The 24,927-nt window shown below is 41.8% G+C and overlaps 1 protein-coding gene and 1 non-coding gene across 3 annotated transcripts in view; both read left to right on the top strand.

Annotated features, from left to right (window-relative positions):
- LOC126471502 (F-box/LRR-repeat protein fbxl-1-like) overlaps positions 1–24,927 on the top strand; it is a 133,124-nt gene that overhangs the window by 88,016 nt on the left and 20,181 nt on the right. For both annotated transcript variants that reach the window (XM_050099720.1, XM_050099719.1), the window contains exon 5: positions 10,850–11,035. In XM_050099720.1, coding sequence (XP_049955677.1) covers positions 10,850–11,035 — 186 coding nt within the window. The remainder of the gene's footprint in view (positions 1–10,849; positions 11,036–24,927) is intronic.
- On the top strand, positions 3,295–3,369 carry Trnah-gug (transfer RNA histidin (anticodon GUG)). The gene has a single exon. It is a non-coding gene; the product is annotated as a tRNA-His (tRNA).

The following is a 24,927-nucleotide window of genomic DNA, read 5'->3' as shown; positions in this document are numbered from 1 at the left end:
TCAGCTGCACGCCGTGCCCCAGGGCGGTCCACTTCGCTCTCGGCCACAGTTTGGCAGTGGCCGTTCCTCCCGGTGGACAGCTGGCTGGTAGTCGTACTGATATGAAAAGCTGTGGAGTGGTTGCAACAGAGCTGGTAAATGGCATGGCTGCTTTCACAGAAGGCCTGGCCCCTGATAGGGTGACAGCACTGGAATAGGGAGTGTTGGGTGACTGACTGAGCCAATTTTTCACCTCCCTCTTCCTCAGAGATATCTCGTCAATGTGCTAACACGAGGATCAGTAGTGTGTCACACAATTATGAGGCTAAGTAAGCAACATCGTTAAGCTTCAGAATCACCACTCTACCATTCCAGCATACCCCCATACTAAGGTATTTGGAATAAAACTGGTTGGACTGCATTGATTTGTACTATTTTTAGGTCGGGTCCTGCCTTCTATTGCACGATTCCTCCCACGTCGACTTACGAGGGTTGCCCAGAAAGTAATGCGCCACATTTTTTTTTCTTCAACAACTCTTTATTGAACGTAATGAGAATTACACACACAAAATAATGGTGTTTCATCTGTTGCTGTTGTTGTGGTCTTCAGTCCTGAGACTGGTTTGATGCAGCTCTCCATGCTACTCTATCCTGTGCGAGCTTCTTCATCTCCCAGTACCTACTGCAGCCTACATCCTTCTGAATCTGCTTAGTGTATTCATCTCTTGGTCTCCCTCTACGATTTTTTCCCTCCACGCTTCCCTCCAATACTAAATTGGTGATCCCTTGATGCCTCAGAACATGTCCTACCAACCGATCCCTTCTTCTGGTCAAGTTGTGCCACAAATTTCTCTTCTCCCCAATCCTATTCAATACCTCCTCATCAGTTATGTGATCTACCTATCTAATCTTCAGCATTCTTCTGTAGCACCACATTTCAAAAGCTTCTATTCTCTTCTTGTCCAAACTAGTTATCGTCCATGTTTCACTTCTATACATGGCTACACTCCATACGAATACTTTCAGAAACGACTTCCTGACACTTAAATCTATACTCGATGTTAACAAATTTCTCTTCTTGAGAAATGCTTTCCTTACCATTGCCAGTCTACATTTTATATCCCCTGTACTTCGACCATCATCAGTTATTTTGCTCCCCAAATACCAAAACTCCTTTACTACTTTAAGTGTCTCAGTTCCTAATCTAATTCCCTCAGCATCACACAACTTAATTCAACTACATTCCATTATCCTCGTTTTACCTTTGTTGATGTTCATCTTATATCCTCCTTTCAAGACACTGTCCATTCTGTTCAACTGCTCTTCCAAGTCCTTTGCTGTCTCTCACAGAATTACAATGTCATCGGCGAACCTCAAACATTTTATTTCTTCTCCATGGATTTTAATACCTACTCCGAATTTTTCTTTTGTTTCCTTCACTGCTTGCTCAATATACAGATTGAATAACATCGGGGAGAGGCTACAACCCTGTCTCACTCCCTTCCCAACCACTGCTTCCCTTTCATGCCCCTCAACTCTTATAACTGCCATTTGGTTTCTATACAAATTGTAAATAGCCTTTCACTCCCTATATTTTACCCCTGCCACCTTCAGAATTTGAAAGAGAGTATTCCAGTCAACATTGTCAAAAGCTTTCTGTAAGTCTACAAATGCTAGAAACGTAGGTTTGCCTTTCCTTAATCTACACACCCTATTTTTCTATGTAATCTCCATCCTGTTCTACAGCCTTCCTCTGGCACGAGACGAGGGCGTGTGTGCCCTGTCGGTACCGATCCTTGTTCTGGGGCCAGAGCCAGTGCTTCACTGTCTGAATCGTCTCCTCATTGCCCTCAAAATGTCTTCCACGAATTGCATCCTTTAATGGCCCAAACAAGTGGAAGTGCGAGGGGGCTAGGTCAGGTGCGAGAGCTGTCAACGGTCTCTCCGACCGCTGAAAATCGTGGAGCTCTGCCGAACTGCCTTCGTGTCACTTCACCCTCAGTGCCCAACAACTGACTGTACTTCTGTCAACAGCAGGTGCTCCTTAAACTCTGGACAAGCGTTTTTGAGTATTCCCCACAATTTCTTTTCCTGCAGCGAGTCATTCGATGACGGCTCATCACTCGTAACGTCTGTCACCTACAGACGCCATTCTGAAACTGTCCCGAAGCTACGCTATCCGTCGGAAGTGACTGAAACTTGGCACACTCTCTCGGGAGACTTCAAATAATACTTATGTAATGTTTTGCATTTGTAGCATTGTTTCTGGCTGAAAAAATAAAATGCTTTGCATTATTTTCTGGGCAACCCTTGTATTAATGAGAGCATGTAGTTGTCTCAGAGATGAGGCAACAGAGCTTACCTCATCAGCTGTGTCATATCTACTAAGAAAGGTAAAGCTGTGCCAATAGACATTTTTGCTGGATCTGAGCTTTGCAGGTTTGTGTAGTCTGTACTTGAAGCAGCCCATTAGTTAGCTGGCTGGCACATACATTCCAGTGTTGACTACAAGCTCGACGAGAGGTGCTTGATAAGTTATGGATGGTGTTGCATAAAGTGTGAAACCTTTTATCTCTTCTATATCTGTCCCTCTCCTCTCTGTGGCAGTGTGGAAGCTAATTTCATCTCTGCAATCTAGCCATTGTCCAGACTCGAAATCAATGTAAGGCGGTCTTGCAGTAGTTTGCGCACGCACACACAACTGTTTTGAATTTAAATTCTCAGTTCAGAGGCAGTCAGAATCCAGATAGTGCCCAGCACTTTTAGCATCACTAACGTACATCTACATCTACATCTACATCTAATCAAGATTTCAATAATCACTGTGAGGTGCTTGGCAGAGGGTACCTCCCACTGTACCTGTTATTAGGGTTTCTTCCTGTTCCACTCTTGTACAGAGTGCAGGAAGAATGATTGTTAATGCTTCTGTGCATGCTGTAATTATTCTGATCTTGCAACTTCCTGGCAGGTTAAAATGGTGTGCCAGACCGAGACTCAAACTCGGGACCTTTGCCTTTTGCAGGCAAGTGCTCTACCAACTGAGCTACCCAAGCACGACTCACGCCCCATCTTCACAGCTTTACTTCTGCCAGTACCTCATCTCCTACCTTCCAAACTTTACAGAAGCTCTCCTGCGAACCATGCAAAACTAGCACTCCTGAAAGAAAGGATATTACGGAGACATGGCTTAGCCACAGCCTGGGGGATGTTTCCAGAATGAGATTTTCACTCTGCAGCGGAGAGCTTCTGTAAAGTTTGGAAGGTAGGAGACGAGGTATTGGCAGAAGTAAAGCTGTGAGGACAGGGCGTGAGTCGTGCTTGGGTAGCTCAGTTGGTAGAGCATTTGCCTGTGAAAGGCAAAGGTCCCGAGTTCGAGTCTCGGTCCAGCACACCATTGTAATCTGCCAGGAAGTCTCATATCAGCACACACTCCATGCTAGTTCTGCATGGTTTGCAGGAGAGCTTCTGTAAAGTTTGGAAGGTAGGAGACAAGGTACTGGCAGAAGTAAAGCTGTGAGGACGGGGCATGAGTCGTGCTTGGGTAGCTCAGTTGGTAGAGCATTTGCCCGCAAAAGGCAAAGGTCCCGAGTTTGAGTCTCGGTCCGGCACACCGTTTTAATCTGCCAGGAAGCTTCATATCAGCGCACACTCCGCTGTACAGTGAAAATCTTCCTGTGTGAGTGATATGTAAGGCATTGTAGTATATTCTTAGAGTCAGCATTTAAAGCCAGTTCTTAGAACTTCAGTAGACTTTCCTGGTATGGTTTACGTCTCACTTCAAGAGCCTGCCAGTTCACTTCTTTCAACATCTCTGTGACAGTCTCTTGCTACGGCTCAAACAAACCTGTGACCATTCATTCTGCCCTTCTCCGTATACGTTCAGCATCTCATGTTAATCCTACGTAGTACAGGTCCCACACACTTGAGCGATATTCTAGAATAGGTCGCACGAATGATTTGTAAGCAATCTCCTTTATGGACTGATTGCACTTCCCCAGTAATCTACCAATAAACTGAACTCTACTGCCTGCTTTCTTTACTCATTACTGAGCCTATGTGATCATTCAATTTCGTATCCCTATAAAGTGTTACACCCAGGTATTTGTATGATTTGGCCGATTCCAACAGTGACTCATTGATATTTTCGTCATAGGATACTACATTTTTTCTATTTTTCGAAGTCCACTATTTTACATTTCTGAACATTTAGAGCAAGTTGCCAATCTTTGTACCACTTTGAAATTTTGTCAAGAGCTTACTGATTATTTATGCAGCTTCTTTCAGATAGTATTTCATTATAGATAACTGCATCACTTGCAAAAAGTCTGAGATTACAGTTAATATTGTCTTCAAGGTCATTAATATACAACACGAACAGAAGTGTCTGGACACACTTCTGTGGGGCACAACCTGAGTTACTGCAACACCTGACAGTGACTCTCCATCAAGATAGCACACTGTGTCCTCCCTCCCGAGAATTCCTCAGCCTGCTCACAACTTACACTTCACAGCCCATACAATGATCCTTTCAGTAATAAGGATAGCTACGGTACTGAGTCAGACGCTTTTCGGAAATTGAGACATGTTGCATCTCCGTGACTGCCTCGATCTGTGGCTTTTAAGATTTCCTGTGAGAAAAGTATGAGTTGGGATCCACACGATCAATGATTTCAAAATCCGTGCTGGTTGGGATGGAGGAGGTCATTCTGTTCAACATACAGCATTACATTTGTACTCAGAATATATTCTAAGATTCTACAGCAGATGGATGCTAAATATATTGGATGGTAGTTTTGTAGATCACTTCTGCCATCCTTCTTGTGGAAGTGTGTGTCCTGTGCTTGCTCCCAACTACAGGGCACATGTTTTTGTTTGAGTGATCTGCGATAGATTATTGTAAATTAGCCACAGGTCTGATATGGAATTTGATGGAGATTCCGTCAGGCCCTGTAGATTTGTTCAGTTCTAGTGATTTCAGTTATTTTTCAACACCACTGACACTAAAATCTATATTGCTTATCTTTGCAGTGGTGCAAGAATTAAATTGAGTCAGCACCCGTAGATTTTCCTTTGTAAAAGAACATTTGAAAATCAAGTTAAGCATTTCTGCTTTTGCTTTGCTACTCTCAGTATCAGTCCCTGTCGTGCCCACGAGTGTCTGGAGACATACCAGCAACAGCCTTTACTCGCGATCTGAATTTCTTTTGGTTTCTCGACAGGCCTTCGATAAATTTCTGTGACGGTAGTCATTACTCTCTTTACAGCCAAATTTGTAGCGCCTCTCTGTCCGTAGCCCAATGTTTTAAGAAAATGAACTGCTCTACTAGGTACATATCTGTCAAATTTATGGGCAATTATTTTTTTAAACCTAAGCCACAGTTTGTCTGCAGTATTCTCACTAGAGCTCAATGTTTTGAGTTCCTTACTGAGATATGGCACTACGTCATCTCTATCTAGTTTACTGAATTTGTGAATGTTTCTACTCATTTTGGTGCTTTTTGTATTTTGCTAATCATTGTTACTACAGCTGCCTCAGTCACTGATACCGGCCTATGTGTAAATCCTCAAAGAGCTCAGGTTTATTTATTATTGTTATATCCAATATATTTCTATCTTGACTGGTCTTCCAGACAGTATGAAGTAGGTGGTTTAATAATGTTTTGCAGGGTACCCTGCCATGCCCACCACTTACAAAACTGTATTCTTCTCATCTACTATGAGAAATACACCACATCCATTTACCATTAGCCTACTCTTTCAATACGCATTTAAAGTTTTCACAAAAATCTCACTGCCATCAGTTTCCGGTTTTAACCGGATTTCTGCACCTAGCATTATGTGAGTCACTCTCATCTGAATCCTGCTGCAATTAATCAGTAGGATTTTAAGACTCTCACCTGTACGAGGCATTTCTTTGAATCTTATACGGACACTTCTGCGTCCCCTACATCTGTCATTGTCTGGAGTGAATATTGGGTTACCTAATCTAAAAAGCCCTTGGGTGCACTCAATACACATTCAGCTACCTGGGTAGCAGCCTCTGATATGTAGTGCATTTCTTACCCATTTAGGGGGACCGTACAGTTCTCGACGTTATCTTGCTATTCCAGAAAGTTTCAGAACCTTTGAAGCCTGTCATTCGACCCTTCCACTCCATTCAGAACTGTGGTGCCACAGTAAGTTCTGGGGTCAGTGCTGTAAACCGTGACCTTTGAACAAGGATGGTCTCCTCAGCCTTTCCTGCCATCTGCTTGGGATAATTTGAGTATGACCTCGGAGCCAAGATGACAGGCATCATTTGTTCCAACACCCACCACAACCGGTTCTCGGTTGTACCTCATTTTGTCAACGGCTGCCAGACTAGCCTCTTCGGTATGCTGAATGAGACCCCCCAGGCAGGTGAATCTTATCTTCCTTTACATCCCTAGCTGACATTTCCCTAACAGGTACCATTATTTGCCATACATTTGAACTACAAATTAGTGATAGACTGTACACTTTCACATTTCCCTTCTCTTGACCTGAGACAGAACAGGTTTCCGACAGTGAAAGTGAGTCTCACTGGCTGAGTGTAGTTTCAGGGGAAGTCAGCATTTTGAACTTGTCTGTTATTGAAATGGGTCTAACACACGGAGTTCTTCCTGGTTCCTGTCTCCCCTGGAAATGTTGCCTAGCCCTCCCACTGACACGTCACCCACAGCCGAGTGGGTGAATAGTCTTCTGTAGAGGAGACAGGAGAGGATAGTGCTGGAGGTAACTTTGTTACCTCTGGTACAAAACTCTGGGGAGCTCTCCCAACACACATATTCAAAGCAGTTTCCAATTGTTTGACAATAGTTAGGCAATTTCCATCTATCTCATCCCATGTTTGAGAACAGCCTTCACAGTGAGGCTCCGTTGTGGCGGGTGCAATGTTTTACTAAACAGCAACAAATAACTTTAAAATAAGTCTGCTGATTCTCTTTTAATTTCTGGATTTGTTAAGCTAAAAGTATTACTAATTCCCTTTAAGTGCTGAAGCAATAAGCATACAAAACAGTATTTCCGTAAAGCAACCTGGGACAAAAATTACTAATTTCATGAAACTTACTTTCAGAGTTATAGTCGTTAAAATTTACGATAAATGTGGACAGTGGAAATGTCGAGACATTACTGGCTGTCACCTTTGATCCAAGAAGCCACGAATATGGCATACTTAGCCATATTACCTCTGTCCACCACATTGACAAACTCAGTAAATTAACAAAACAAAATCAAATACAAAATTTGATTTAGTAATTTAAAGAATAACATGAAAGTAACAGGAAACACGTAGGAATTAGGGGATTTTGGGTAGTGATAAACAAAACAAATGACTTTCTGTGTTAACTCACATACCCAAGCAAAATAATACACAGGAATCAATAACATCTACATTGCATGAAGGCCACAAAAACCCACACAATTTGGTATTGTCATTTTTTATTAACCTGTTTAGGTAAACCGAGCTTTATAATACCAATTAATGAGTAAATCTGTAAGAAAATGTATCAAAAAAGTCTAACCAAAAATCCAAACCTCACTACAAATTCTCGTATTGGAAACTTCAATTGACCACATAGCTAGAAAGAAGTCCACGATACTAAGAAAGCAAAACTTGCTACAAAAATTGGCACTGAAACCTCCACTTGACCTATATAACTAGAATTCTGTCCTCAGTACCAAGAAAGCAAAACATGCTGCAAAAACTGTTACTGAAAACATCACTTGATGTACATGCATAACTGACACATTGCCAACCTATGAGCATCAGACACACAGCATTCACTGGCCCTGACACTCATGTTGTTGTTGTGGTCTTCAGTCCTGAGACTGGTTTGATGCAGCTCTCCATGCTACTCTATCCTGTGCAAGCTTCTTCATCTCCCAGTACCTACTGCAACCTACATCCTTCTGAATCTGCTTAGTGTATTCATCTCTTGGTCTCCCCCTATGATTTTTACGCTCCACGCTGCCTGACACTCATATATTTAGGTATACAACTGAATCACATTCTGCTATATCAAATAAATCCACGACATTCTTCTTAAAATGCAAAAAATTAAAAATGTACTTATCAAGCAAAATCCCCCTTCACACGCGCACGCTTGCGCACGTGCACACACACACACACACACACACACACACACACACACAGACGAACTTCATTAGCAGGGAAAGATGTGTGTGTGTGTGTGTGTGTGTGTGTGTGTGTGTGTGTGTGTGTGTGTGTGTGTGTGTGTGTGTGTGTGTGTGTGAGAGAGAGAGAGAGAGAGAGAGAGAGAGAGAGTGTGTGGGGCAGTGTGATAAAACTTAAGAATATATCTGAATCCAATTAAAAGAGATTGTCATATATCAAAATCAGATTTTAGGCACTGACATGTAGGTAAGAAGTACATCGAACAATGAAAAATCCAGGAAGCTGAAGAGACTGTGGACACCTGCGTGTGTGTGTGTGTGTGTGTGTGTGTGTGTGTGTGTGTGTGTGTGTGTGTGTCTATTTTTACAAAGGCCTTATTTTGTGACAGTCTTTTTGTTGTGCCTATCTGCGACTCAGCATCTCTGCTATATTGTAAGAAGTACGTCATTTTATATAAATCACCAAAATTGCTAAGCAGTGCACTGAAAAGTATCTTTTAAGAGAAATAGATCAAATATGGGAACCAGTGAGACAAAAGCGTATGATAAATGTAATCATGGTGAGTAACTGAAAATACAGGGCGGTATAATGAAATATAGGTGTGCAGAATGCTGACATATGAAATTTAATGCTGTGTAATATTTAAGCTGTTCTTTTAGGCTCCTGCGAAATCACGACCTTGGAAAATGGAGCATTCCTAAACAAAACAAAAACCACACTACGTTTTTGAGATGATTATTTAAACTCCCACATTCAGATGTGACTTAGACTTTGGGCTACACTACAGATCAGTCTGCCACGGCAGCCAGTTTTCTTCCATTCACATTTGATGGCTTCCCCAACTGACAGTTAATTAAACATTCCACATTAACATAAACTTCAGGCTATGCTACATATGTGTTTGTCATCACAGTGAGTTTTCTTTGATTCACATTTGTTGGCTTCACCATCTTGCAACCAAACTGTGACATTCCAAAGTAGCCTAGGCTTATAGCTACACTACAGATCCTTGTGTACTGTGATCATTTTCTTCCATTCACATTCATTGACTTCACCAGTGCCCAACCACACTAACATTTCAACTGTACATTGATCATTCCATAATGCTTTGCTCAAGAATGTGTTTATTTTAGGAATGTCTTTTAATTTTGTTTCTCCCTGCCCAAAACTCTATAGTTCTCAAGCGTCATGTTAGTTTCATGTTCTGTAGTGAAATAAAATGGTCTCCGGTTGTCAGTAGTAACCGAGTCCTTGTTTATAGTTCTGTCTGTCATTCTGATGCTTCACGTGATCACCTTTGTCTCATTTGAGCCCGACGCTTGCCTTCTCGTAGCTCTCTCGACGCTGTGGAAATTCTGCACAGTGCCACTACTTCTAGCCGTGTGACTTCGACTCCTCCTGCAGAAGGTCGAGGTTGTAATACCTCTTTATATTCGATGAATTATTCTGATACAATTCTACCCTTGAATGATGTTTACTAACTTTCTATCTTCATACTTGCAGAATCCATGCGCAAAGTAGTTTCATACAATAGCTATGCCATGAGCACATAATTATTCTTTGTAGTACTCTCTCTGGTGGTTGTCAGAAAAAGCTTCCGAGATTGTCTTCGTGCCGATTAGCCTGAGCTTTGTTTGAAGAATTGTAATCTGAATATTGAAATTTATGACAAAAGATAACTGATACGAAATTGTACGATTAAAAGGGAAATATATATATATATATATTGCTCCTTTATATAAAAGGTGTGTATTTGAAATTTGAGAATTAATGATATCCATCAATATATTGCGTAGTTGCTAATCAGAAGGGACCTTCCGAAAGACTGGATACGAACCTGCATTTAATAATCCAAGAGCTCCATTACTTATTCAGAAGGTTAAACTTCATCAAAGCCAAATATCCGCATAATCTGAGGTTTCCCGACTGATTATACAACGCTCCCAAAATTACGAGGCATTTTATTTGTACAGATTAGCAGACTGCCACAAAGCACGAGCCTGCAGAGAAGAAGAATCATCGCCTGATTTCATTCTAACAAGTAAAATTTCTGAATCATTTGAGTGACTGAGATATGATTGTGTTTCCTATTATGAATGACTGATTGCTTGAACGAATTGAGAACTACATAACTACATAATTACATAGGTAGGAGGAAAAATTACTCAGTCTGTAAGAGAGTGCAGATGTACGTCAACTATTTACACAAAGATGTAAACAGTGTATCGTTAAATCTTCTGTATTATATGTTCACTACTTCTCTGTGTACAACTTCAGTGACATCCTAGGTGAACAGATCTCAGGAAGTCTCAACATACATAAGTCTTGCTTTGATATTAGCCAATGACTGAGTGACAGTTCTAACAACTTTCATCATTTGATTTCTCTGTTGACTTTCTTGCACACTTCTTTTCACTCCTCGTCCTTCAAGCCACCACTGAGCTGCGACGTCCCAAAGAAAAAGCGCTCTGCCACGGCAGGTGGAGTGTTTTATTCACCGTCGTGCCTTGCTGATGTCTGTAGCTGACATTATTTACAGTTCATCTGCACAGACGTAAAATTAGGGCACACACAGTGTAAGGTTGTCCACTTAATAAATACCTAAAATATGTTTTCCACTCTAATACAGCCGGTATTGGAAATTTTGGTATTTCTGTACATCCCGTATAATAAAAATTTGTAAAAAGCTTAAAGTGTGTCACTTGCTGACAGATGTGTGGTTCCCGTGCTGAAAGAGGCCGCCAGCTCTCTCAAGAAACTGCAGCTGCGCCTCTTTGACGTGGCACCCGAGGAGGAGGCCGCGACGTTTGCAGATCTCGGAGAGCTGCACAACCTGCGTGAACTGCACTGCAATCAGCTCTGCCCGCACCGGCCTCGCCTCATCTCTCTCGCCTTCCAGTAAGTCATTCCTCACTATTTATAGGTACGAGGCTGAGTCGATATAAATCAGATTTTATTTTTTAAAAATTCATTTATTGAAAAAAAGGCAGTTACAATTTATTTTTCCACATAATTCCCTGCTTTAGAAGTACATTTTTCCCAGGGAGAAGGAAGGTTTCTTTATTGCAGCATTATAGAATGCAGCTGGTCACGTCAGAAGCCAACTGCGCACGGATTCCTCCACACCCCCGTCATCTTCAAATTGGTGCTCTCCTAGAGCTTTTTTCAAGCTGTCCAAATAAATTGAAATCACATTGTGATAGGTGCGGGCTGTAAGGAGGACGACTAAGGTAAGTCCAGTGCATTTTCTATAATTTGGAGATCACCAGAGCTGCAGTATCGGGTCCAGCACTGTCACAGAGGATGACGACCTGTCAAAGCAGTCGACCTCGTCTTTTGAGGCGATACGCAGCCCTCACCTTCTTCGGCAGCTCACAGTAGCGTGCAGCACCGATTGTGCATTGCTCGTGTAAAAATGCACTGAGCAAAATGGCTTACCGGTAAAAATGAAAAATGGTGGAAAGAACCACGCCAGCTGACAGCTGAGCCCTGTCTTTCCCTGGGGCTTCCTCCCCCTTCCTCCAACACTCCTTACTGGCCCGTCTGGATGTGCGAGTGCAGTGGTGGACCGACACACAGGTCACAGCTGATGATCCGACTCAAAAGTGCATCACTTTATTTCTCAAACCTTGCTGTAAGACTTTGACAGACCTCCGAATGTGTCAGCTTCTGATTTTTGATCAAAAGGCGAGGTATCCATGTGGAACAAACTTTCCGGAGCTGTAGGTAATTTGTGACGATCGCTCGAAAGCTCCCGTAACTTATTTCTGATACTCTCACCTATCGGTCGCCTTCGAGAATGTATCGAACTGCACAAATGTCTCAGTTTGTAATACTGGTCCGAGGATGATGATCGTATTGCTGATTTTCCACACGTTCCCGTTCTTCCTCAAAATCTTTATGCCAGCAAACACACGCATCCTTGACAGTATTTGATCACCGAACTGTGCAATCAGTCTCTGGAAGATTTCTATCACTCTAACTCTTTCACGAGCAAGAATTTTTGTAATAATTATGCATCGTGCAGTGGAGAGGTAGACCTGTCACTCAGATATCTTGCGCATTACGGACGGAGCTGTCGGAGGTATGCGATAGCCGGCTCTCCCTGCTCCTCACGGAACCACCCGACAATACTAGCAGCACAGGTCCGGTCCTACCAACTGTTGGTGCTCAGGAACAAAAATCCCATTTGTATTTGATTCACCCTCGTACCAACTCTGTTAAGTGTCAGGATGGTTTGAAGAAGACTGTAAAAAGAAAATGACAGAGGGAAATGAGGCAAGAAAGAAATGATAAACAGGGCAACAAAATCTAATATGGAAGATTTCACAAAGGAAAGGGAGGAAGTAAACAGAATCAACAGAAGAAAGAAATGAAAATCAGAGAAGACACGAATTATGGAGCTAGAATAAAAATGTAACGGCCAAGAAGTAAGAAAATTCTATGAAAGGGTTCGTGAACTAAATAAAGGCTTTTATTCGTGTACTGTATTCTGCAGTGCTAAAGAAGGAAATTTTATAGGAGGAGAAGAACAGATTCTGGAATGGTGGGCTGAATATTTTAGTAAACTGCTGATCAGAGATATACGGAAACCTCTTTATAACTTTCCCTCAGATAATGTTTCCCCCGTGTTCTGTCTTTCTTTTCCAGTCCCGACGAAAAGCCCGTTTGCCCACTGCTAAAGTTTCCTCTTTAGTATGTTTACTCTGTACAACACTTTCCTCCATGTAACATTCATATTTTTGGAACCCTAACCAATTATTTCTCTCCTCATAGCATTTAAGCCTTTGGTGGAGGTGCTTCATTTCCCGTCCTGTGTATTTGCACAAGCTCTGAAAGGTCACACTGGGCGTGAGTCACACGTCAGCGTCAGTGCCCGCGTGATGTGAGATGTGACACACATTGTGCTTGTCGTTTGTCTCACCAGCACTGTTTTTTTTGTTTTTCGTGTGAGCAAACGGTGAACAGCTGTACGGTGTGTTTAACACTCCACCTCAATTACACTGTACACCTGAGGTGCACTGCAGGCATACGTGTTTGGAACTGCAGATTGGTTCACGTCAACCAATTACACAGTACACACAGGGTATCCCTGGCACGAATCTGCGTGTTTACACTAGATGGAATAAAATGTGAAAATGGAAGGAGAATTAGTGATTTTTCGTAACAAAATTCATTTGAATTAAAAATTTATGACAGGTGTGACCTTGAGGTTCCTATTTTTTAAAGTAATTGTTGTTCTGTTACGTAGCTAGCACAAAATTATTTTATTACTGTTCTGAATTATGACCCAACTGTTTTGTATTATAATGGTTGTTTGCTCAAGGACACTTTATCTAAATTTATAACAATAATGGAAATTCCAGGATGGAGCAATACGTAAAATAAGGGAAAGGCAATTACCTATGGTCTAACAGATTGGTATGTGGAACATAGAAACACTTAAAAGCAACAACATTCATCCTAGCTTTTGAGCATTTACTCTTCTTCCAGCAGTAGTACACACAACCACACAGGCCATAAATTTACACACGGTAGACGTAGCCGTTTTTCGAATATTTCCCTGGCAGTGTCTGTAACCATTAGGATGAGGGCAGGATGATGATGTCAATGACTGTGATGAAAAAAACAAACGTTTTTTGGTTCACCCTGGATGGGAAGAAGGAATCTGGGGCCTGAAGATCCATTTATACAAAGGTGGCTGAAGGATTTGAAACATTCAAAACATTCAGAAGATTTATGATGACCCCTCGGGTACAACAATAGCACAACTTTCTCATTTGGAGCAAGAAATGGTTCTAATACAGCCCAGAGGAAATAGGAAGCAAACATGTTTGCTTGATTACTTCAAAGATCCCTGGGTACAGGATGTTCAATTTGTGTCAGTGCGTAGATTTTTGCGAAAGTCTGACTGAAGTTGTATTTTACAAGTTCATTATTAAAGTAATTATTTGTAGCTAATTCTTTTTTAATTTTTACTATTTACTGTCTTCTTATGTAGTATAACCTCAGTAAAATTTGACTCAACTTTTATAATCATCAATTAGAAGTCTTCACCTTTACAGTGTTTACCTCGATGCAGTGTTGAGAATTCGTGGTCCCTTGAAAAAAAATATCATAGAGAGATTTCACTGTAGTAATACTGGAAGAAAATGAAACAGGGCACAGTCGGCCATGCACAGTGGTAGCTAGGATGAAATATTTGCACCCACAACAATAGTAGAGAAAATTAGGTTGCCAGTTAAAAGCCTGAAGAATAATGGGGTCTCGGAGAACAATAACATTTCAGCAGAGATGACTGAAGGTGGTGATGAACATCTGACACACCCTGTCCACCAGCTGATCTTTGAAATATGAGAAAAAGAAGTGATGTCAGACCAGTGGAACTTGGCCATTATTTGCCCGATTTATAAGAAGAAGGAGAAAGCAGATTGTGAAAATTACTGTGTTATCGCCTTATTTGATGTTGTGTACAAAGTCTTAGCCAAAGTCATTCCTGTGAGACTCATTCCATTTGCAGAAGAGATACTTGGAGACCATCAGTGTGATTTCTGACAGGGCAGATCAGTGACTGACTGTATATTTACTATAAGGCAAATAATGGAGAAGCACTATGAACATAATGTGGATGTACATCAGCTCATTGTAGGTTTCAAAAAGGCTTACAATAGCTTTAAAAGGAAGAAGCTATATCAGATTGTAATGGGTATGAAATTTCATTATAAACTAATGAGATTGGTACAATTGGTCCTCACCAGCATGAAATGCCAAGTGCAAATAGAAAGAAATTCTTCTAAAAATTTGAAGTTAACCAAGAGTTACGACAGGGGGATCTACTATCTGCACTACCTTTCAACATAGTGTTGGAGAAAGTGATGAGAAGGGGAAAGATCAATAACCCATGTGGTACTCTGTTTAACCAAGTGAACCAAAACTGAGCATATCCCTATGATGATTGCATGTTGTCCAGAAAATTGAAAGAACTGGAACAAGTATTTGGCAGACTAGAAAAGAAAGCAGAAGAGTTGAGCATTTGAGTAGACGACATCAAAACTCAGTACTTCTTTGCTTCCAGGAGAAATGCTGCTGTTAAAGAGAAATACATCGAGTTGAACGGGACCAACTGTGAGAGATGAGAGAAAGTCTAGTGCTCAGAAGTGCCGATAATTGATAATAACAGCATAAGCGAAGAAATAAAAGGTGTGGATTGCTGTGTGAGATAGAGCTCACTGGCCCCCGATTAAGATTATTTAATCACATAGACCGAGCAGAAAATTGAGGTGACTTTCTGTCAAGCAGTTATGAGGCAGGTTGTAAGATAGACTATGTGATCAAATGTATCTGGACACCTGACTAAAAATGACTTACAAGTTTGTGGAACCCTCCATCGGTAATTCTGGCATTCACTTTGTTGTTGGCCCACCCTTAGTCTTGATGACACCATCCACTCTTGCAGGCAAACGTCCAATCAGGTGCTGGAAGGTTTCTTGGGGAATGACAGCCCATTCTTCACCACAGAGCACTGCACTGAGAAGAGGTATCGATGGCAGTAGTAAGGCCTGGCATGAAGTCAGTGCTCCAAAACATCCCATAGGTGTTCTATAGGATTCAGGTCAGGACTCTGTGCAGGCCAGTCCATTACAGGGATGTTATTGTCATGTAACCACTCCGCCATAGGCGGTGCATTATGAACAGGTGCTCGATCATGTCGAAAGATACAATCGCCATCCTTGAATTGCTCTTCAACAGTGGGAAGCAAGAAGGTGCTTAAAACGTCAATGTAGGCCTGTACTGTGATAGTGCCACTCAAAACAACAAGGGGTGCAAGTCCATTCCATGAAACACACGTCCACACTATAACACCACGAGCTATAAATTTTACTGTTGCCACTACACACGCTGGTAGATGACGTTCACTGGGCATTCGCCATACCCACACCCTGCCATCGGATCGCCACATTGCATACCGTGATTTGTCACTCCACACAATGTTTTTCCACTGTTCAATCGTCCATTGTATGTTTATGCTCCTTACACCGAGCAAGGTGTTGTTTGCCATTTACCGGTGTGATGTGCGGCTTATCACCATGAATTCCAAGTTTTCTCACCTCCTGCCTAACTGTCATAGTACTTGCAGTGGATCATAATGCAGTTGGGAATTCCTGTGTGATGGTTTGGATAGATATCTGCCTATTACACATTACGACCCTCTTCAACTGTCAGCAGTCTTTGTCAGTCAACAGACGAGGTCAGCCTGTACGCTTTTGTGCTGTATGTGTCCCTTCACTTTTCCACTTTACTGTTGTTGTTGTGCTCTTCAGTCCAGAGACTGGTTTTATGCAGCTCTCCATGCTACTCTATCCTGTGCAACCTTCTTCATCTCCCAGTACTTACTGCAACCTACATCCTTCTGAATCTGCTTAGTATATTCATCTCTTGGTCTCCCTCCACAATTTTTACCCTCCACGCTGCCCTCCAGTACTAAATTGGTGATCCCTTGATGTCTCAGAATATGCCCTACCAACCGATCCCTTCTTCTAGTCAAGTTGTGCCACAGACTCCTCTTATCTCCAATTCTATTCAACACCTCCTCATTAGTTATGCGATCTACCCATCTAATCTTCAGCATACTTCTGTAGCACCACATTTCGAAAGCTTCTATTCTCTTCTTGTCGAAACTATTTATCGTCCACATTTCACTTCCATACAAGGCTACACTCCGTACAAATACTTGCAGAAACTACTTCCTGATGCTTAAATCTATACTCGATGTTAACAAATTCCTCTTCTTCAGAAACGCTTTCCTTGCCATTGCCAGTCTACATTTTATATCCTCTCTACTTCAACCATCATCAGTAACTCATTTGCTACTTTAAGTGTCTCATTTCCTAATCTCATTCCCACAGCATCACCCGATTTAATTCGACTACATTCCATTATCCTCGTTTTGCTTTTGTTGGTGTTCATCTTATATCCTACTTTCAAGACACTGTCCATTCCGTTCAACTGCTCTTCCAGGTCCCTTGCTGTCTCTGGCAGAATTACAGTGTTATTGGCGAACATCAAAGTTTTTATTTCTTCTCCATGGATTTTAATACCTACTCCGAATTTTTCTTTTGTTTCCTTCACTGCTTGCTCAATATACAGATTGAATAACATTGGGGAGAGGCTACAATCCTGTCTCACTCCCTTCCCAACCACTGCTCCCCTTTCATGCCCCTCAACTCTTATAACTGCCATTTGGTTTCTATACAAATTGTAAATAGCCTTTCGCTCCCTATATTTTACCCCTGCCACCTTCAGAACTTGAAAGAGAGTATTCCAGTCAACGTTGTCAAAAGCTCTCTCTTAGTCTACAAATGCTAGAAATGTAGGTTTGCCTTTTGTTAATCTGTTTTCTAAGATAAGTCACAGGGTCAGTATTGCCTCACGTGTTCCAACATTTCTATGGAATCCAAACTGATCTTCCCCAAGGTTGGCTTCTACCAGTTTTTCCATTCGTCTGTAAAGAATTCGTGTTAGTGTTTTGCAGCCGGGGCTCATTAAGCGTATAGTTCAGTAATTTTCACATCTGTCAACACCTGCTTTCTATGGGATTGGAATTATTATATTCTTCTTGAAGTCTGAGGGTATTTCGCCTGTCTCATAGATCATGCTCACTAGATGGTAGAGTTTTATGTGGCCTGGCTCTCCCAAGGCTGTCAGTATTTCTAATGGAATGTTGTCTATTCCCGGGACCTTATTTCGACTGAGTTCTTTCAGTGCTCTGTCAAACTCTTCACGCATTATCGTATCTCCTATTTCATCTTCATCTACATTCTCTTCCATTTCTATAATATAGTCCTCAAGAACATTGCCCTTGTATATATCCTCTATATACTCTTTCCATCTTTATGCTTTCCCTTCTTTGCTTAGAACTGCGTTTCCATCTGAGCTCTTGGTATTCATGCAAGTGCTTCCCTTTTCTCGATAGGTGTCTTTAATTTTTGTGTAGACAGTATCTATCTTATCGCTAGTGATATGCACCTCTACATCCTTACATTTGTCCACTAGCCATCCCTGCTTAGCCATTTTGCACTTCCTGTCGATCTCATTTTTGAGACGTTTCTATTCCTTTTTGCCTGCATCATTTACTGCATATTTATATTTTCTCCTTTCATCAATTAAATTTAATATCTCTTCTGTTACCCAAGGATTTCTACTAGCCCTCGTCTTTTTACCTACTTGATCCTCTGCTACCTTCACTATTTCATCTCTCAAACCTACCCATTCTTATTCTACTGTATTTCTTTCCCCCATTCTTGTCAATTGTTCCCTTATACTTTCCCTGAAGCTCTCTACATCCTCTGGTTCTTTCAGTTTATCCAGGGAAATAGAGGGTCTTTCAAAAAAAAAAGTAAAGAATGTTTTGATCTGAGAGCTGCACAATTCTACCCCCAATCCCACCACTGTGTCTTACACCTTCATTGTCTTCAGTGCCAGTATGACACAAACAGCATGTGTCATTTACTGTTTATTTGTATGATTTTTAAACGTGTGACAAAATTAATGATCCCACCAAGTGAGAGTGTAGAGTGTTTTTCTGTATGGCTGTGAAAGCTGGGAATTGAAGGCGAGAGAGACAGAATATAATAAATTTAAGAAGAATATAATTAACTTTCTTGAGAATGAGAAGCTTATGTACACGGATCAGCACAGTTTCGCTTGTGTGAGTCAGCTTGCCCTTTTCCCACGTGACATACTGAGAATTATGGATGGTGGGCAACATGCAGATTTCCAGAAAGAATTTGACACGCTACCCCCTTGCAGGCTGTTAACAAAAGTACGAGCATATGGAATGAGTTCACAGATATGTGAGTGGCTCGAAGACTTCTTAAATAATAGAACCCAAGTATGTTGTCCTCGACGGTGAGTGTTTGTCAGAGACAAGTGTTTCTCCAGGAGTGCCCCAGTGAAGTGTGACAGTAGTGCTGTTGTTCTCTGTATACGTAAATGATTTCGTGGACAGGGTGGGTGGCAATCTGCAGTTGTTTGCAGGTGTCAAAGTTCAGTGACTGTATGAAGATGCAAGATGACTTAGACAAAATTTAGTTGGTGTGATGAATAGCAGCTAGCCCAAAATGTGGAAAAATGTAAGTTAATGTGGATGAGTAGGAAGATCAAACCTGTAATGTTCAGATACAGTATTACTAGTGTCGTGTTTGACACAGTCAAGTCATTTAACTATCTGGGATTAACGTTGCAAAGTGATACGAGGTGGAACGAGTGTGTGATCACTGTGGCAGGGAAGCTGAATGGTCGACTTCAGTTTATTGGGAGAATTTTAGGAAAGAGTGGTTCACCTGTAAAGGAGACTGCATATAGGAAGCTAGTACTACTTGAGTGTTTGGGATCTGTATCAGGCCGGATTGAAGGAAGACGTCGAAGCAGTTTAGAGGTGGGCTGCTAGGTTCGTTACCAGTAGGTTCGAACTGTACGTGAATGTTATGGAGATGTTTCAGGAACTCAAAGGGGAATCTCTGGAGGAAAGGTGAAGTTATTTTCGAGAAACACTATTGAGAAGATGTAGAGAACCCACATTTGAAGCAGGGTGCCAAACGATTCTACTGTCAGTAATATACTCTGTGTGAAGGGCCGTGAAGATAAGATAGAGAAATTAGGGCTCATATGGAGGCACGTAGATAATCATTTTTCCCTTGCTCTATTTGCGAATAGAGCAGAAACAGAAATGACAAGTATTGGTACAGAACACCCCCTGCCACACACCATATGACGACTTGCAGAATATCTATGTGGATGTAGATCTAGATGTAGAGAGTGTGTGTGTGTGTGTGTGTGTGTGTGTGTGTGTGTGTGTGTGTGTGTGTGTGTGTGTGTGTGTGTGTGTGTGTGAGGGAGATTTAAAGAATTTGAGATGTGAGGTTGAAAGAAGAATGGAGAAAACAACATGAGTGGGTAAAGTGAGGAGTAATGGGGTAGTGAAAAGCATAAAGAAGCAAAGAAATCTCCTAAACTTCATTAAGAAAAGGGGAACAGATTTAGCGGAACACATAAAATGAGTAAAAGGATTTCTGACAACAGCTCTTGAAGGTTCAGTGAGAGCACAGAAGAAAGTGGGAAGGAGTAGAATAAAAAGGTAGGATGAAGTCAAAAGAGGAAGATTCCAGCGCAGGAAGCAGTTGACCTATGGAAAATGGTGTCAGCAAGTAGGCAATAGTCACAGCACCTTGTAATGATCATGAAGTGTGAGGTTCTTAGCATAATGTGGTTTCTGAATGCCAAAAAGTCTGCTGTATTGAAATTTATAAACACATAACAAAACATTATGGAAGTGTGTTGAATGAAGTTTTAGTTCAAAAATTGTGCATCACATTTAGTGGCAGACAGAGGAAAATTTATGATGAAGAACGATCAGCCAGACTGGCAGTTGCTACTGACAAACCCAGGAAAAAAATTCGATGCCATAAACGTTCCACTTTTGATGGACTGAACTTGTACTTTCCTGAAATTTCATGATCAGTTTTTTCAAATTGATTCTGGTGATTTGGGCTATAGAAAGTGTGTACCACATGGATTTTATCAAACTGATTTTGGTGATTTCGGCTATAGAAAGTGTGTACCAGGTGGTATTCTTGACATTTGGCAGCAACATTTCTCACACAGCATAACAAGTATGGTGGGGATTTTTGTAACCGCATTGTCACTGGTTGCAAGACGTGGGTTCCATGTAAAAGTACAGAAACAAAGTGCGTGTCATTCAAATGGCACCATTCGTGATTTACATCAAAACAAAAAAAAAAATCAACAAATTCTGATCACCAGAAAGGCTACAGCCACAGTGTTTAGGGATTGAATGGGCATCCTGCTCGTTGGCTGTAGGGTTAAAGGAGAGACCAAAAATGCTGCAGCCTGCCGTCAGACCCTTCGGAGACTGTGCCAGGCAAATCAAAACTGATGCATGGGTTGTTTTCCGGCAGCACTGTGGTTCTTCACGATAATGTTCAGCCGCATTCTGCTGCGTCGCCATGGTAGTTTACGTGGAAAGCTTTTGAACAGCGACGTCATAGCCCAGATCTGGTCATGAAATGATTATGATATTTTTCACAAAATGAAGAACTTTTTGAGCTGAGAGCACAGTGGTAATGACAACAAACTGAAAGAGGTCAGTAGTGACTGGCTCAACAACTTGATGGCAAATGAGTCTGTGACAGGTATTTAAATTTAAGTGGCAGCTACATAGAAAAGTAGCTCAGCTACCAAAATATGTTGTAAAATAAGTTTTCTTCAATTATCTTCAAAGAAAAGTGCTGGAGAACCAAAAACCAAATACTTTTTTCCTCGACTCTCGTATTTGGTACTATTCGAGAGTGTACTTGTTCAAATGTCTTATTAGAACACAGCTGGTGACGTGTTTGACAACCACCAATATTTCGATAGGCACACACCCCACCGTTTGAGAGCCACATATGCAATGAGAGATGAGAGTGTGCTGTGCAAGGAAGTTTAAAACCTCGGTATGCTGGTCAAAAAGGACACACACACACACACACACACACACACACACACACACACAGAGAGAGAGAGAGAGAGAGAGAGAGAGAGAGAGAGAGTAAATACTAGCTCCACTGCACAACCAAAGATGATGAACACCGGAAGTTATTGATTGTGAATATTAATTATCAGCAGGAGAGGAAGCAACATTAACTCTGTCTCTCTGTTGTTTCAGGAGAGAGAGAGAGAGAGAGAGAGAGAGAGAGAGAGAGAGAGAGAGAGGGAGAGAGCTGGATTGTAAATGGAATTTAAGCAAAAACTTCCATTTCTAGAGACGTCACCATTTAGTATTTGCTATTGATAACTTTTGACATCTATCATCACAGTGTTTGTCTGAATGTGACCTGCATATTGAGGTTTTAAACTTCCTCACACAATGCTGCCCTATTGCATTTGTGCTGCGAAAATGAAGGGCTGTTCACCTGGCTACGTGTCATTGGTTGCCTAAAACATCTCCTGACTGTGCTCCCTCAAGTTGTTTGAATATCTTATACATCAGCAGAAATTCAAGTTTCACAAGTTTGTGATTGGCTTTGATACGACCTAAGTGAACATTTGCGTGTGCCAGCAGAGAGTGCCATTCTAAGTGCACCGTACACAAAGTTACTCACCCCATAAAGACATCACATTAACACCTTCACAGTGGCTGAGAGTCCAGACGCTGTTTCAGGTATGCCAAACCCAGCCGGAGCCACTCGTCAATGCTCAGATCATCTAGAGCTACGCCGGCACGGTAGCTCAGCGTTTTCGGCCAGAGGGTTAGCTGCCCTCTGTAATAAAAAACTGAGTTAATCGATCAACAACGAACTTCAATGGACGTCTTACGACGTCCGCCCCGAGCAAATGCAACGAACAAAATGAGATTAAAAAAAAAAAAAACCAAAGAAAAGAAAAAAAACAAAGAGCTACAAAAAATGTGGGGATATCGATTGCTACTTCCCACCACTATTTGAGATAGTCCTACATATTTTTCAGTTGAAACTTCTGGGCTGAGAGGCCGTGGTCGATGTATAAAATTTCCACCTGAAATTTCGTCTCCATCTGCGGGAGACGTCTTCTGAGGTCGACCGGCTACTGCCACTGAGGCACCATGTACTCTCGCATTTATAGAGCGCATAGAGGGCACCACCATTCGTCACGTGATGCCGACGGTATGCCTATCTTTGGGAGGCGTCATCATTCTGGATTAAGAGTAATTGATTGTCATTCTGCTGGCGCAACGTCGACATCCATATTTTGTCCAACTTTAAAACTTCCTCTTTTCTATTAAAGTTGTTATGGTGTTTGTGAATTTCTATTGCTTCTCTACACATGCGAGCATGATAATGGGATGTTCGTGCTAGAACGCTTGTCTCATTAAATTTAATTTCGTGATTCCCATCTCGAAAAACATGCTCAGCTACGGCCGATTTTTCGATGTGTCCTAAGCGACAGTTACTTCTATGTTCGGCTAAGCGGGTGTTTACACTTCTTTTCGTTGTTGAAATATGTACTTGTCCACAACTGCATGGAATTTTGTATACCCCAGGTGTTCATAGGGGATATCGGGCGTCTTTTGCATTTCTTAAATATTCCTTAAACTTCATGGTGGGTCATGGACCGTATCGAGAAAGTTCTGGCCAAGTATGGGTTAGAAACAATCTTGAGACCCACCAAGAAGATTAAGGAATATTTAAGAACTGCAAAAGACGCCCGACATCCCCTATCAACACCTGGGGTATACAAAATTCCATGCAGTTGTGGACAAGTATATATTGGAACAACGAAAAGAAGTGTAAACACCCGCTTAGCCGAACAAAGAAGTAACTGTCGCTTAGGACACACCGAAAAATCGGCCGTAGCTGAGCATGTTTTTCGAGATGGGAATCACGAAATTAAATTTAATGAGACAAGCGTTCTAGCACGAACATCCCATTATCGTGCTCGCATGTGTAGAGAAGCAATAGAAATTCACAAACACCATAACAACTTTAATAGAAAAGAGGAAGTTTTAAAGTTGGACAAAATATGGATGTCGACGTTGCGCCAGCAGAATGACAATCAATTACTCTTAATCGAGAATGATGATGCCTTCCAAAGATAGGCATACCGTCGGCATCACGTGACGAACGGTGGTGCCCTCTATAAATGCGAGAGTACATGGTGCCTCAGTGGCAGTAGCTGGTCGACCTCAGAAGATGTCTCCCGCAGATGGAGACGAAACGTCAGGTGGAAATTTTATACATCGACCACGGCCTCTCAGCCAGGAAGTTTCAACTGAAGACAACACCGGCTGTGAAAGCCTACATTGTATGAGTCCCACATATTCTCCAATGGGATTTATACTGGCTGATATAGAGGAGAAGTCAAGGTGTGGCAGGGCTATTGAATGTTCATGAAACTGGGTATGTATGCTTACAGCCCTGTGAACATGGCTGTTGTCATCTCAAATGACAGGAGTGTCCACAGCATACTGATCAGGAACATACACAGAAGGAAAACGTTTGGTTACTGAGAATGTGGAAATAAACACTGTTAATGTTCACAGTAACCTCAACAAAAGTGCTCAAGTCACGGTACATACTGCAGATTAAACACCTCATTGGGTCACCAGTACACTCGATACCTCGTGTCGTACAAAAATGAGCAGTATCACGACCCACTGGACCAAACCGTACAACTCCAACTGGGTACTGTCCAGTCCGTGTCATTTGGCTCGTCGAATGTGTGCAGCTCGTGGTTGCTCCACCACTTCCTCACGGTCAGATGGAAGGTGTCAGTGTAAAACTATTGCTTAGGTGGTTGGGCTGCAGAGAATTTTCCACTGTGTTCGTGCCGGTTTCACGAGTGTGCAGAGTCGGAGCGAGCCAAGCTAGCACAGAATGTCACCAGGGTGCGATAGCGGTCAGGTGTCGCCACCTGTAGTGTAGGCGTCACTCGTGCTTTGCGTCGTGGCTCGGCTGTGTCTCAGAAGGCAGAGAATGAGATGGGCCACCCAGAATGACGACGTCCAGACGGACGGTTGAAAGGAGCTGAAGAAAGGTGTCATTCTCTTCTGATCTGTTCTGAGATTCCTTTGGATATGTTTTTCTGATTAACAAGAGATGCAATTATAAGCTCCCGTCTCCTTCGAGATTATATGGCTTAACTAATGATTATTATGTTACATTCCTCTTGTTTTAGTTGACCGTGTATATCGAGATTTCGTTCATTGTTACATGCAGTGGTGTGGTACTAACTGATGGAGACGCATTAAGAAC

The sequence above is a fragment of the Schistocerca serialis genome, chromosome 3 (assembly GCF_023864345.2).
Source record: "Schistocerca serialis cubense isolate TAMUIC-IGC-003099 chromosome 3, iqSchSeri2.2, whole genome shotgun sequence".
NCBI lineage: Eukaryota > Metazoa > Arthropoda > Insecta > Orthoptera > Acrididae > Schistocerca > Schistocerca serialis.
Note: the sequence above shows the minus strand (reverse complement) of the source record. Positions and strands in the feature narration are given on the sequence as shown.